At 50.4% G+C, this 15238-nt stretch overlaps 1 protein-coding gene across 3 annotated transcripts in view; it reads right to left on the bottom strand.

The window, feature by feature from the left end:
• Positions 1-1861: 1861 nt before the first annotated feature.
• GTF3C4 (general transcription factor IIIC subunit 4) overlaps positions 1862-15238 on the bottom strand; it is a 49139-nt gene continuing 35762 nt past the window's right edge. For all 3 annotated transcript variants that reach the window (XM_069609311.1, XM_069609312.1, XM_069609313.1), the window contains exons 3-5: positions 9612-9742; positions 9230-9318; positions 1862-4748 (exon numbers count right to left, since the gene is read on the bottom strand). In XM_069609311.1, coding sequence (XP_069465412.1) covers positions 4684-4748; positions 9230-9318; positions 9612-9742 — 285 coding nt within the window. In that variant the 3' untranslated portion in view covers positions 1862-4683. The remainder of the gene's footprint in view (positions 4749-9229; positions 9319-9611; positions 9743-15238) is intronic.

Raw genomic sequence — 15238 nt, 5'->3', positions numbered from 1 at the left:
CTCTGAAATTGGTCCCCAACCCCGGCCCCCCACATACTGTCCTCCCCCTCCCCACCTCAAGCCTAATGTAATTTTATCCTTTTTCCTCCACAAAATGGCATTTTTCCCACTTATCGTTTATTCCAGTTATAACCCTGGTTATCTCTCGCATCGAACACACCAAAAAGAAAAAAGAAAATAACAGCCTGCAGTCTGCTCATTTCTGAAAAGCCACTCTGCTGCAAGGCATCAATGGAGATACACCTATAATTTTGAGAGAAGGGAGGCAACCACTTAACTGTTGAATACTGTAATAACGAGTGGGCGGAATAACCCCAGACCCCTCCCGGAAATAGAGTCAACGCTTCATGCCCAAGTTATTTTGTTTCAGGTCCAACTCTGTCCAGAAGTTTTTGCTGTGCGCTGAGCAGAAATTGGGTTCACTGAAAAAGTTTTTTCATGCAAATATAATCGCACACAGACACGGGCGGGCACTAAAAGAAGTCAGTTATTTAAATATAAGGTTCAAATAACCATTAGCTGAATAATGTTAAATCCAATTTAGTTTTTGTCAACGCACGACAGAAGCAGGCTCTCTGCCAAAAGGAATGTGGCCTGCTCTAAAAATGGATTGTAGAGCTCATGCAGTGTTGCCTCACTGAGGCTAATATCTGGCAGAGCACAAAAAGTGGCTGACCAGTTGTCTGCTGTCCGTCAAAAACCAATTCATGCTAAATGGGGACTTTAACATGCTCAATGCAGAATTATGGAAAACAAGGCTTAAAAGAAATTGCAGGACGACACAAAAATGAGTACATTGAGTGGAGTATGAAAAATTAGTTATAGAAATGTTTAGTCTTTCCTGGGGCTAGGCCTCAAGGTTTGTAAAGGTCTGCAGGGCTGCAGTGTGCATCTATGTAAGGTGACAATATGTTAAGTAGCATGGCTGACAGAAATCGCTGATGAAGAAAGGAAGACTTTGCAGCACCTCCTGCAGAGAAGGAGGACAGTTTTGGATGGAGCCATGCCCATATCCAGTGACTAAGCTAAGAGTATATAAGCTCCTGCCTGGCACCAGTCTGGAGGAGCAAGGAACTGAAGCAGGGGCAGAAGGTCATTCAGGGAGAAGAGTCATTTGCCCCATCCTCACTTCTGTAATGATTAAATGTGTTATCCCTGCAAGTTAGACTCTTGGCCTTACTTCCCTAGAGGGCTGTACTTTACTCTGGTGAGCATGATTATGGGTACCCATATAATTAAGGGGTAACTCCTGTAAGTTAGGCTATCCTTACAATAGCTCATTCATCTGTGGATGGGAGAGAGGTTTCCAGCTGGTTACTTGCTATTGATTTACCGCCATTTAAAGCAAGGCTATCGATTAAGTTTTAGCTTTTATTGTAGCCATAGGCTGATGGGTAGGGTTCAAGAATGTGTTCCTTTTGATCAGGTTTGCACTGGTTGGAGTGGCATCACATGACTATTGCGGAGGTGGAGGGGATGGGGGTTTAAACATTTGAAGTTGCACTATAAACCAGGCCAAAAGAAAAGCTACTCGTCCCCTCAATTTTCCATATGCACAAACAAAACCATTTCTTACTCACAAGTGTCAACCACTTGTCAATGGCTATGTACATTTTGAGGTCAGACTATGTATGCTTTTAGGTAACAATTTCAGTACATAAGTCATATTTTAGATGGCTACCCATTTTAAGAGTGGCTCTAGATGCCCATAAGCGACCAGAATGTTGATGGTATTGAATCATACTTTCGATTATTGGCGATTGCTTATTGTTCAACCGCACTAGGTGCTCTGCTCCGTGCAACAGAAGGAATAGTGCGCATTCAAGTGTTAATTCCTGGTTGGTTTAGTGAGAAACTGTAGCAATATTGGAAAACATTTAATGTTGCTTGTTCACACATGTGTATAAGATATGCTTCCTAGGAGCTCTGGTGCCGATAGCAGGTGCTCAAGCGTAGACTGTTCACTTGCCATACAGCGCAGAGATTCGACTCCTTCCGAAGTCCCACGCCACAGCTCCAAGGTGGGTATTCCGACTGCCTCTGGGTTGGGGACTGGCAAGTGGGGTATGATGAAAATCATGTCCACGGTGGTAACAGGTGACCAGTCCATCAGAAATTCGATGTTTAACAATCTTTAAGGGAGGAGTGGGTTAACCGATCATAGGTGAATCAAATGTAGATTCGGCCTCGGGCCTCTAGAAGAACAACCTGCAAGGGGGTTTCCTAATAACAGGTGTTTAAAGAATAGAAAACATTAAAGAAAACGGAGACATTGTTCATACAAAAATATAGTTCTATTTAAAATAACATAATAATGAACAAATTCCACGGAAATGACAGCAAAATGGATTCCGTGTGAAGTCGAGTTACTGGGCGATCAGGCTAGGAGCAAAACGGCAAACACTACAGTTACACCCTCCAACATCAGGATAGACCAAACCAGTCTTTTCACTGGCATAGCTGAAGGACAAAAGAACAAGGTGTCTCCGCCCCCCCCTAACCATCCGTGCAGCAGGCCCTCCCATCACCCTCAAAGCAGGACCTCCATGTATTCCAAGTCTCCTCCAGCTGCTCACTCAGCATTTGCATTCATAGAACAGTTCTAGAACAAGACAATATATCTTGGCTCAAGCTTTTTCCTGATTGGCATCTGTTGTATATACCCAAAATAGGAGGTGTGAGAGGAGGGTAGAGAATGCTTGAAATAAAAATGGAAGCCAGGTTCAAGACTGGAAGTCGCACCTTCAAGGACCGATTTCCTCAGAAGCAAGTGTTTGCTACCACAGCTATGCACCCAGAAGTACGGGATAGTACTACCCAGGTCTGTCAGGACAGGTTCAATCTAGTTTTGATGAGTTGACTACAACTAAAATATGCTCGCTCACTATATGCTATGGCTGACTCAATGAAAAAAGTTATGCAAAAAAAAAAAACTGTCCAAGAACTTTCTAAACCACCAAAATAAAAGACCAATGTCAGCAAACACCCACCCCCCAAGCCCCCATTGGTAGCTGGATGTTGGCCACCACTACGCAATTATAAGAGTGCATTGTCGGCGTGGGGGGAAAGGAGAAAATAAAAAACATCTATGATGAAATTCTAAAACTGAAAACACACTAATTAAAAAACGTGGCATACCTGAACACGTGAAAGTATGTTGTGCACACGTTTCTAGCAGTACCAACTATCAGTTTTGACATCCATTTCAAGAAGTTGTATGGAGTTGTAACTAAAAGGTGTTGCACAATCTGTATTTATCAAGGAGAGAAACACCACATTGCAAATCACTATTTCATCATTACTGATCAAAGCATTTAAATGGTTTGTAACAAAACTCATTTTAACAACGCAAAAGAGGTCTACACTTTCTTCCCCCCCCCCCTTCCTTCCCCCCCCTTCCTTCCAAAAACATGTATGTTGCTGAAAAGGAATCAAATGTCCAGGCAGCCTGACACACACGCGTGCCCTGCGAGCAGCTTCAGGGCCCCCAGCCAGGCTTCAGGGCCCCAGCCAGGCTGCCGTGTAATCCTTCTCCCACTTGCTTTTAGGTGGTGGCAGCGGCGGAGGCGGCGTTTTGTCCCCCTGCAGTGCAGAGCAGCAGCTGGATGCCCCAGAATCATCATTCACAACAATCTAAACTTTTTACAATAAAAACCCAGAATGCTCAAAGGACAATCTTACAGCAAAGGAAGGGATTGGGGATTAAAAAAAAGACATTGCTGCGGTTTCTTTACAAGCATGGGGTAGGAGAAATGTGCACAGGCATCGTGCTTATTGGGTGGGAGGGGGGGCTGGACCTCCAGCCCTAGTGGAATGACGTAGCCTGGGCCCATTAACACGTTTGAAATGCGAGGGTCAAGTTCACATCGAAGACAAAACTGTTGCAGTTTACGAACAAGCCAACCAAACTGGTACTAAATAAATATGCCATCAAGAATTGGCGTTCAGGTGCTAGAACTCGCGGAAATCCACCCAAGGAAGAGCTATTGAAGTAGAGCACCCTTCTTGCAGTTCTGAAGCGCGGGACGAGAAGAAGAAAACACCCCTCCTGGATCCAGGGCAGAGAGACACGTAGGAACTTAAACTTCATTCGACGGAAGTTCAACTAATAAACATGCACCAGGAGTAAAAATGAAAAACTGTAAACCATGTATGTGTTCACTGTGTAAAACATATATCCTTGAAGATCAGCTGGTCACTAAAACAGAGCTCACATACAGCACTGCGTAAAAGGTTTAACTAGTCAGTGTGAAGATCCGTGCGAACTTCATACCAAATATATGTCTTAAATGCCTGCTCAATAAGACAGGGATGCGCAACCCGTGGTTCTCCAGATGTTTTGGGCCACGTCTCCCATGATCCCCCTCGACTATAATGGGCCGGGCTCATGGGAGTTGTAATCCAAAACCTCTGAAGAACCAACGTTTGTAAACTCACTCCTGCTGCAGGAAAGGCTTAATGTTAACCAGACTGTTTTACATCCTTGTTCCAATGGCGGCATCAGCACACAGAAAGAAGTTATGTACACACTTCTCCAGGTTGTAGGGCGCGTGAGAGGAATGCATTTCCCAAGGAAGGAGATCAAGAAGTTCAGGGAGCTAGTTTGGTAGGGACACTTCCTCTGCCGTCCCTCCAGAAAAGGTCCCCAACCACACCTCCAATTCAAGAGCTCTTGGGGCGTCTTCAGAAGACCGGGGAATCACAGAAGGTGCAGGGATCCTGCAGAAGCCTCTGTAGCCACTCGGGATCTAGATAGAACAACAAGACACAGATCAGGACATGAAACGCTTAAAACAGAACGTCTACAAAAATAAAAAGGACATTTCTAGAAAACTGCTTCCACAGGAGTTCTTGTCGTGGTGCTAAGAGTGCAAACTTTGCCCAGCTGGCAACAGTTCGAGGGGGCCAGGTGGGACAGATGGACGCTTCCTTGTAGTGGTATTTGAGCAGGGACACCGGATTTCCAGCTTGAAGGTCTTTAGTGTAGACCAAGCAAGACTATTTGTTAAGCGTACGAACTTGTACTCCATGACAATATGCAGATATGTACGTTTTATCTACAGAGTTTGGATTACGAACCTCTCACAGGAATATTTTTTTGTAGACATGAATGATTAGAACCATATCAACAGCCGCCACACCCATGTGGCTACAGTGGCTGTAGAGTCCAAACTCCCCCAAAGCAGGCAAGATGGATACGGAGTGCGAGAAGCTTGAGCAGGTGACCAGAACGAGGAACTATAGGAAAAGGTCAGTCCAACATGGCAGCGCTGGCTGGCATAATGAGAAGCTTGCACTGGCAGGCAAAGGCTTGGGTAAAGCCACATACTGGCAAGAATTAGCAATGAGGTGCCTGCACTGTGGAGAACCGTAGCTCCAGTACTCCAGAGTAGTCACCTTTCCCCCTACCACATTCACACTCCTAAAGGACTATGCGTGGTGGTTTCATTTTAGCATGCATTATACGTGAGAACTCACCACAAACAACCTTTGATGCCACGGCTGCTATACAATGGCTTCTGTGGGAGCTAGCTGCGCGGTGGGACTCTGAGCTTGCACGTTCATCTGGGCAAAGCAAGGCTACAGACCATGTTTCAGCCCAGTGCACAAAGGTCAATGGTTGGTTGATTTATCTGTCTGGCCTCCATTCAGACAGAGCTACTGTAGCACGCTAGGACAGCACAGGCAAGGAAAGGGGCCAGGGGCGGCGGCTGCTCAGACAGAGCTGCTGCAGCACGCTAGGACAGCACAGGCAAGGAAAGGGGCCAGGGGCGGCGGCTGCTCAGACAGAGCTGCTGCAGCACGCTAGGACAGCACAGGCAAGGAAAGGGGCCAGGGGCGGCGGCTGCTCAGACAGAGCTACTGCAGCACGCTAGGACAGCACAGGCAAGGAAAGGGGCCAGGGGCGGCGGCTGCTCAGACAGAGCTGCTGCTGCAGCACGCTAGGACAGCACAGGCAAGGAAAGGGGCCAGGGGCGGCGGCTGCTCAGACAGAGCTGCTGCTGCAGCACGCTAGGACAGCACAGGCAAGGAAAGGGGCCAGGGGCGGCGGCTGCTCAGACAGAGCTGCTGCAGCACGCTAGGACAGCACAGGCAAGGAAAGGGGCCAGGGGCGGCGGCTGCTCAGACAGAGCTACTGCAGCACGCTAGGACAGCACAGGCAAGGAAAGGGGCCAGGGGCGGCGCCTGCTCAGACAGAGCTGCTGCAGCACGCTAGGACAGCACAGGCAAGGAAAGGGGCCAGGGGCGGCGGCTGCTCAGACAGAGCTACTGCAGCACGCTAGGACAGCACAGGCAAGGAAAGGGGCCAGGGGCGGCGGCTGCTCAGACAGAGCTACTGCAGCACGCTAGGACAGCACAGGCAAGGAAAGGGGCCAGGGGCGGCGGCTGCTCAGACAGAGCTGCTGCTGCAGCACGCTAGGACAGCACAGGCAAGGAAAGGGGCCAGGGGCGGCGGCTGCTCAGACAGAGCTGCTGCAGCACGCTAGGACAGCACAGGCAAGGAAAGGGGCCAGGGGCGGCGGCTGCTCAGACAGAGCTACTGCAGCACGCTAGGACAGCACAGGCAAGGAAAGGGGCCAGGGGCGGCGCCTGCTCAGACAGAGCTGCTGCAGCACGCTAGGACAGCACAGGCAAGGAAAGGGGCCAGGGGCGGCGGCTGCTCAGACAGAGCTGCTGCAGCACGCTAGGACAGCACAGGCAAGGAAAGGGGCCAGGGGCGACGGCTGCTCAGACAGAGCTGCTGCAGCACGCTAGGACAGCACAGGCAAGGAAAGGGGCCAGGGGCGGCGGCTGCTCAGACAGAGCTGCTGCAGCACGCTAGGACAGCACAGGCAAGGAAAGGGGCCAGGGGCGGCGGCTGCTCAGACAGAGCTGCTGCAGCACGCTAGGACAGCACAGGCAAGGAAAGGGGCCAGGGGCGGCGGCTGCTCAGACAGAGCTGCTGCAGCACGCTAGGACAGCACAGGCAAGGAAAGGGGCCAGGGGCGGCGGCTGCTCAGACAGAGCTGCTGCAGCACGCTAGGACAGCACAGGCAAGGAAAGGGGCCAGGGGCGGCGGCTGCTCAGACCGAGCTGCTGTAGCACGCTAGGACAGCACAGGCAAGGAAAGGGGCCAGGGGCGGCAGCTGCTCAGACAGAGCTACTGTAGCACGCTAGGACAGCACAGGCAAGGAAAGGGACCAGGGGCGGCGGCTGCTCAGACCGAGCTGCTGTAGCACGCTAGGACAGCACAGGCAAGGAAAGGGGCCAGGGGCGGCGGCTGCTCAGACCGAGCTACTGTAGCACGCTAGGACAGCACAGGCAAGGAAAGGGACCAGGGGTGGCGGCTGCTCAGACCGAGCTGCTGTAGCACGCTAGGACAGCACAGGCAAGGAAAGGGGCCAGGGGCGGCGGCTGCTCAGACAGAGCTGCTGTAGCACGCTAGGACAGCACAGGCAAGGAAAGGGGCCAGGGGCGGCGGCTGCTCAGACAGAGCTGCTGCAGCACGCTAGGACAGCACAGGCAAGGAAAGGGGCCAGGGGCGGCGGCTGCTCAGACAGAGCTGCTGCAGCACGCTAGGACAGCACAGGCAAGGAAAGGGGCCAGGGGCGGCGGCTGCTCAGACAGAGCTACTGCAGCACGCTAGGACAGCACAGGCAAGGAAAGGGGCCGGGGGCGGCGGCTGCTCAGACAGAGCTGCTACAGCACGCTAGGACAGCACAGGCAAGGAAAGGGGCCAGGGGCGGTGGCTGCTCAGACAGAGCTACTGTAGCATGCTAGGACAGCACAGGCAAGGAAAGGGGCCAGGGGCGGCGGCTGCTCAGACAGAGATGCTGCCGCACGCTAGGACAGCACAGGCAAGGAAAGGGCCCAGAGGCGGCGGCTGCTCAGACAGAGCTGCTGCAGCACGCTAGGACAGCACAGGCAAGGAAAGGAAAGGGGCCAGGGGCGGCGGCTGCTCAGACAGAGCTACTGTAGCACGCTAGGACAGCAGTAGCACGCTAGGACAGCACAGGCAAGGAAAGGGGCGAGGGGCGGCGGCTGCTCAGACAGAGCTACTGTAGCACGCTAGGACAGCACAGGCAAGGAAAGGGGCCAGGGGCGGCGGCTGCTCAGACAGAGCTGCTGCAGCACGCTAGGACAGCACAGGCAAGGAAAGGGGCCAGGGGCGACGGCTGCTCAGACAGAGCTGCAGCAGCACGCTAGGACAACACAGGCAAGGAAAGGGGCCAGGGGCGGCGGCTGCTCAGACAGAGCTGCTGCAGCACGCTAGGACAGCACAGGCAAGGAAAGGGGCCAGGGGCGGCGGCTGCTCAGACAGAGCTGCTGCAGCACGCCAGGGGCGGCGGCTGCTTAGACAGAGCTGCTGCAGCACGCTAGGACAGCACAGGCAAGGAAAGGGGCCAGGGGCGGCGGCTGCTCAGACCGAGCTGCTGCAGCACGCTAGGACAGCACAGGCAAGGAAAGGGGCCAGGGGCGGCGGCTGCTCAGACAGAGCTGCTGCAGCACGCTAGGACAGCACAGGCAAGGAAAGGGGCCAGGGGCGGCGGCTGCTCAGACAGAGCTGCTGCAGCACGCTAGGACAGCACAGGCAAGGAAAGGGGCGAGGGGCGGCGGCTGCTCAGACAGAGCTGCTGCAGCACGCTAGGACAGCACAGGCAAGGAAAGGGGCCAGGGGCGGCAGCTGCTCAGACAGAGCTGATGCAGCACGCTAGGACAGCACAGGCAAGGAAAGGGGCCAGGGGCGACGGTTGCTCAGACAGAGATGCTGCCGCACGCTAGGACAGCACAGGCAAGGAAAGGGGCCAGGGGCGGCGGCTGCTCAGACAGAGCTGCTGCAGCACGCTAGGACAGCACAGGCAAGGAAAGGGCCCAGAGGCGGCGGCTGCTCAGACAGAGCTGCTGCAGCACGCTAGGACAGCACAGGCAAGGAAAGGGGCCAGGGGCGGCGGCTGCTCAGACAGAGCTGCTGCAGCACGCTAGGACAGCACAGGCAAGGAAAGGGGCCAGGGACGGCGGCTGCTCAGACAGAGCTGCTGCAGCACGCTAGGACAGCACAGTCAAGGAAAGGGGCCAGGGGCGGCGGCTGCTCAGACAGAGCTGCTGCATCACGCTAGGACAGCACAGGCAAGGAAAGGGGCCAGGAGCGGCGGCGGCTGCTCAGACAGAGCTGCTGCAACACGCTAGGACAGCACAGGCAAGGAAAGGGGCCATGGACGGCTGCAGCAACTGCTAATGCCCGGCTTACCTTCGGCGACGGAATGCCTTGCGATGCTGTCCTGCAGCAGACACCTTCTGTAGATCATACTCTGGCACGCCTGGTAGGTTAAGAAGCACCTGCAATAGGGACAATGGTCAAATCAGGGCCCAACAGCGTCCTAGCAAAAGAGAGTAAGGCCTCAGTGTCTCATGCAGCCACATCACAAACTGGGACCCAGCCCCAAGCGGGCCATGCACTCGCGGGATCTGCAGCGAGCATGAGAGCAACGTGCTTCTAGCAGCAGCAATCTCCCGCAGGCCGAGCTGCTGCAAACCCTTCCAAAGCAAACACCTTTCCAGCAGCATAACCAATCTCCCCTCTCAATAACAAACCTTTAACCCAACACTTGGGAGCGCTGGGGAGACACTACCTGCGCCAGATGTGTCCTTTGGAGCAGACGGCCTGCTTGCGATCCGTGAACGGCAGGACCTCTTTGCACAGGCTGCAGTGCTCCGGGAACGTCTGTTTGTTCATCTTCTTTAGAACATGCCCGATCAGCACCTACAAGAGACGGTAGAAGGTCAAAACCTTTGGAGTAAACACTTGCGATGAACAAAACCAACATGCCAAAACAGTTCCCTCCACAAGCATGTGACGTAGCCCCCAAAGGAGAAGGGGGGGGAGGGGCACACCATCCCCATCCTTCCATAGCAAGTATCCCTTATCACGAACACCATTCTCTGCCACCTTCTCTATGTTAGATTACTTGATATTTGTACAGCGCCTTCACTGTTATGGCTTCAAAGCACTGTGGCGTGAATAGTCCTTTATTAGACCAGTAGAGCCTCCCTAGAGAGTAGGAAATAAGTAAGACGCAGTGCATGCATTAGAAGAGTAAAGGACAATAGACAGACCCTACCCGCTCCTAAGCCAAACGTATGCAGACTACCTTGTATAGGCAGTAGACAAGGCTGCCTGCGGGGAGGGAAAGACGGCCCTAGACGAACACACACAGTTATGTCCATGACCCAAAACCGCACACGTTAACAGTCACAGCAACTCCCCTCTCCTCGAGCACATTGCAGAAATAAAAATACAAAAAGTTAAGATTTAATTGGTTTTACAATACTAGATCCATAATCTCTCATTACAATAAACAGACGAGTGTAATGCGGAGACTTCAAAGTGTACAACAAACCAGTGGTATAGTCTAAAATGCCAGTCTCTTGATATAAAAAAAAAAAAAGACTCCAGGGACCCAAGGAGGAACTCTGGAAACGTGCCAGTGAACAATCCAAAGTCACTTACTATGAAATAAACTGAATCCAATAGGCACAGCCACGGACATATAGGAAAGGCAGGCATGTCTCGGTTCAACCCCCGCAGGTAACGTCTGACCACTTGTTCTCATCTTTGTGCTATTGTACAGGCACCATTCCTGGGAATGCCTCCATCATCTGTAAATGTGTTCTTTCACTCCATTTCTGATCGAAATTGAGGCACTTCAAATAAATGCAAATATGAAACGGCAACAACCCCAAGGTACACCGACCCCCACCAAGAGTTTCAGGCTCGAGGTCTAGAAGACACAGGAAGAAAGGAAGCCAAGTAAGATTTGGGCAAACGAAAGTCAAAAGTGAACGGCAGTAGAGGGGAACATCCATAACCCCCTCCCACCCCTCGCCATAGAAACCAGACCCCTGAGGGTAAAGAATAACTCACCAGCCCAGGGCTAGTACTAACTGTGCCAATTCTCTCACGAATGGCTAAACAACCCAGGACATGTAAGAAGTATTTCTGGATTCCACACGTAACCCTCCTTTGGGACCCTCACAAGCCAAGCCCCTTTTTGTCTGGGCATAAATGACAGAAAAATATCAGGGGTGGGTTCAGGAACTCGCAGCCAAACTTCTCGAAATAAAATGTCAGCATCAAATAAAAGTTCATCCAGTCCAATTTTACCAGACTAGTCCATAATATCAAACTGAGACCTTGCTGGGGGAGTCTGGGACATTTATCTGCTCTGGATGTAATACAGAGAGCCATGCCCACCTTTCTTCCCTTTACTCCCACTAGCACAGATTTCACCTTGGTAAGAACTGCTCCCTTTACTCCCACTAGCACGGATTTCACCTTGGTAAGAACTGCTCCCACTAGCACAGATTTCACCTTGGTAAGAACTGCTCCCTTTACTCCCACTAGCACGGATTTCGCCTTGGGAAGGCCTGCTCCCTTTACTCCCCCTAGCACGGATTTCGTCTTGTAAGAATTGCTCCCATTAGCATGGATTTCACCTTGGTAAGAACTGCTCCCTTTTGTCCCACTAGCATGGAAGAACTGCTCCCTTTACTCCCACGGATTTCACCTTGGTAAGAACTGCTCCCTTTACTCCCACTAGCACGGATTTCGCCTTGGTAAGAACTGCTCCCTTTACTCCCACTAGCACGGATTTCACCTTGGTAAGAACTGCTCCCTTTACTCCCTAGCACGGATTTCGCCTTGGCAAGAACTGCTCGCACGGATTTCGCCTTGGTAAGACCTGCTCCCTTTACTCCCACTAGCACGGATTTCGTCTTGTAAGAACTGCTCCCATTAGCATGGATTTCACCTTGGTAAGAACTGCTCCCTTTCGTCCCACTAGCATGGAAGAACTGCTCCCTTTACTCCCACGGATTTCACCTTGGTAAGAACTGCTCCCTTTACTCCCCCTAGCACGGATTTCGCATAAGCACTGGCTCCCTTTCGTCTCACTAAAATAGATTTCTCCTTGGCATTAGCACAGATTTCGCCTTCGACATACCACTTTCGTCCCACTATCATAACCACTCCAACACCCTGTACACAACCGATTGTTAGATCCTCTTTAAATGTGACTTTTGTCCTTCCAACTGTGTGATGAACAGGTTCCACACCAGACCGCTTTTTGTTTTGTAGCCTTTACTTGGGGTTCTTGAAATTATTCTATACTGATAGTGGCCAAAAATAACCCAATGTTTGCTCTGGGCCTCTAAAACGACTTTACTTCTATTCTGTGAGTTAAGATGCAAGATGACTATAGAGGCAGATGGGTAGAAGCGAATTCCTGCCACGCTTTTTATTCTGATAACACCTTCAAAAGGAGGACAGACTTGAAACAGCACAAGAACCCTCCCTCTGTTTAGGGGATAAGTATTTGCACCTCAATCCAGGAGCAATCAGATGAGGCAGCAATCCATGTGCAGCAGCCAAAAATGGGTAATGTCCACAAGGCAGCAATCAAGGACCGGACATAGCTTTACAGAGGCCAACACTGCACATCATAGCCCAATAAGGCACAACAATGTGTAGCAAGGCATGCATTGGCATAGCAAGCCATGCATTGGCATAGAGGTAACACGGTCTCCAGCTCACACACCAACCACTGGCCTCTGCAGACAGCTTGCATGTCCACGGTTACCCACTCTAGATACATTGTACACCATCAGGGAAGTGAAAGATTATGGGAGGGGTTGATTAGCAATACCACTCCATTAAGGGCAGCGTGGGAGTTTTGAATCTGCTGGGATATTTAAATCAGTGCTCATTTCTTCTTTCTCAATATTTTTGTTTGTTTATTTTATTTATATAGCACACCAGACCCTGGAGTAAAAGGGCTCTTAAAGACAAGTTACAGAAGGTACAATATATGTAGAATTTACAGTTATACGTTATGTGGAGGTGATATACAATATATACAATCAACGGTGATTAGGGTAAACAATTGAAACATTTGAATAGTATGTACAGTAATCATAGTCTTAGTAGGACTATGGATTCGTTTTTTGTTTGTCCAATAGCCAACTAATGACTAGTTTCCTGAACAGATGGCAAGAGGTGGCCGATTTGATATTCAGCGGCAGGGAATTCCAGAGTTGAGGGGCGAGGACCACGAAGCTTGAGCCACCAGCTCTTTTGGAAGTAAATCTGGGCACCATGAGGCAGAGTGTTAGCGGATCTGGTGATTCTGGTGTTAGGTTTCAAGGAGTGTTTGTTGGTGATATAAGGGGGGAAGGGTAAGTGGTTGAGGGCAAAGAGTTTTTAGGTCAATTCTTTGTTGAATGGAGAGACATTTGCAAGAAATTCTGATAGGGGTGATGTGCTCTCTCTTAGGGATGTTTAGTGCTGCACACAGCGCGTTGTTCTGGAGAACTTGGAGTTTATTAATTATGGCTTTGTTCGCCCCTAGGTAAAGGCTGTTACAGTAGTCAAGCTTAGATTGTATGAGCGCCCTAGCCAATGTGAGGCAACTATTTGTAGATAAAAAAGGTCTGCAGCAAGCTCTGATTAGTTTCCCAGTGTAGGCAGTAGTAGAGGCAGTCATGTTGACTAATTTTGAGAGGTTAGTATTGGCATCAAGATAGAAGCCTAGGGTTTTCACATATTTAGCGACGGGGATGGTGTTACCATCAATGGTGAGGTTGGTGTAGTCAGGGCTGAGTTTCTGTAAGTTATTGGTTGGAAAGCTCAGTTGTTGAAAGGCTCACGGTTTGCACAAGTGCTTTTTTCCATTGGTCTGGGCCAATCCCATGGGGCAAAGAAACGTATTTAGCATACCATCAGGCTCTGTCCAGAATCCCTGGTTCTTTATTTGCCCAACCAAGTTCCCAGCCCTCCCATCTCCAACAAGCACGAAGCACAGACGATCCCAAGCTCTTCTGTATAGCATTGCCCAGGAAGGAATAGAGGATTCTCAAGAGGTCTCTGCAGTGCTGCAGGATATGTCCCAGGGAAACCCACCAGTACCAGTAAAAGCAGACATTGCAGGAGCTAGTGTTTGAAGGGGGAGGGGAGACAGGTTCCAAAGGAAATCGCTTATGGAATTCTGCAATCATTTCTAAAGTCCAGCAGCTCTAGAGAACACAGGCCATCTTTCATCTGCTACAACAGTACAGGTGGGGATGTGGGCCCAGATGCCACTCACTATAAGTGGAGCTAACAGCGGACTTCTTTTTCCGCAGGAAGACAGTAAGCACTTTGCAACACAGAGAAAAAAAAAAGAAAAAAAGTGAATCCTTGCCAGTTTTCGCTCCCAAACAAGGTACTGGACAGCATAAGCTTAATTATGACAGGAGGCTCGCATTATGCTTTACTTTCTTTAATACTGCCATATCAGCACTTCAAAACATCAACTTTTAACTTTACATTCCATTTTTTCTTGCATGTCTTTGGAAAAAATGAAATCAGTAAGTTCAAAGTTCTAGAATCCAAACAAACTTCAAACAAGAGTCCAAGGGACTACGACCCCTCTCCCCCCCCCATGATCCAGGTCCCCAGTAGTCCTGACCACCGTCTCTCCACCTATCAGAGCCCTGTCTGTGGTATAACCACTCAACCCTAGGTCCTTTGCCCTTTCTTTTTGCTGCCATTAAGTACTATTTTCTAGATTGTCCTAAATACGTTAGTGTAGGAAACATTTTTATTAATATATTATTTTATTAATATACAACTTATGACAGTTGTACTACTACGTTTACCTTGTGGGGAGCGCTTATGTGCGCATAAGTTTTGTCGTCTCATGCAGCGCTGAGGCGATTTTCTCTCAGGGCGCGCGCGACTCAAATTCGAGTTGTCCGGATTGGTTTACTTATGAAGTGGTGGAGAGGCGGTGCAGAGCCGCGAGCAAAGCCGCTTGCACTAGGCAGCCAATCCGCTCGGAGTACACATTGTCCGCCAGCTCGCGCCGGCGAAAACAGCAGCCTTTAGGATCCGCAGGTGCCGAAGCCTGACAAGACTTCCTGGCATCCTCCGGGTCGCACTAGCGCTCATTTCACTATGAAAATATTGCTAAATGAAGCGGATCAACGTACATTAGCAGGAGATTTGATAGTATTTGAAAAAAAGAAAGAAAAAAAAAGCAAATCATTTCTTTTACGCTATGTCACAGTGAGCAACTGGGAAAGTGCATAATCTTTGATTGCATTGACTTTGCTTCAGAGCCTCATTTCATTGCAGACTCCCCAGAAGTTAGCTTTGCTAACAGAGGATAATGGCTCAATCTTCACGCCCCAGAATCACAGTCCACCACCCCAGAGTGGAGTG

The sequence above is a fragment of the Ambystoma mexicanum genome, chromosome 8 (genome assembly GCF_040938575.1).
Source record: "Ambystoma mexicanum isolate Mex_15411 chromosome 8, UKY_AmexF1_1, whole genome shotgun sequence".
NCBI lineage: Eukaryota > Metazoa > Chordata > Amphibia > Caudata > Ambystomatidae > Ambystoma > Ambystoma mexicanum.
This window is presented reverse-complemented; position numbering and strand designations above follow the sequence as displayed.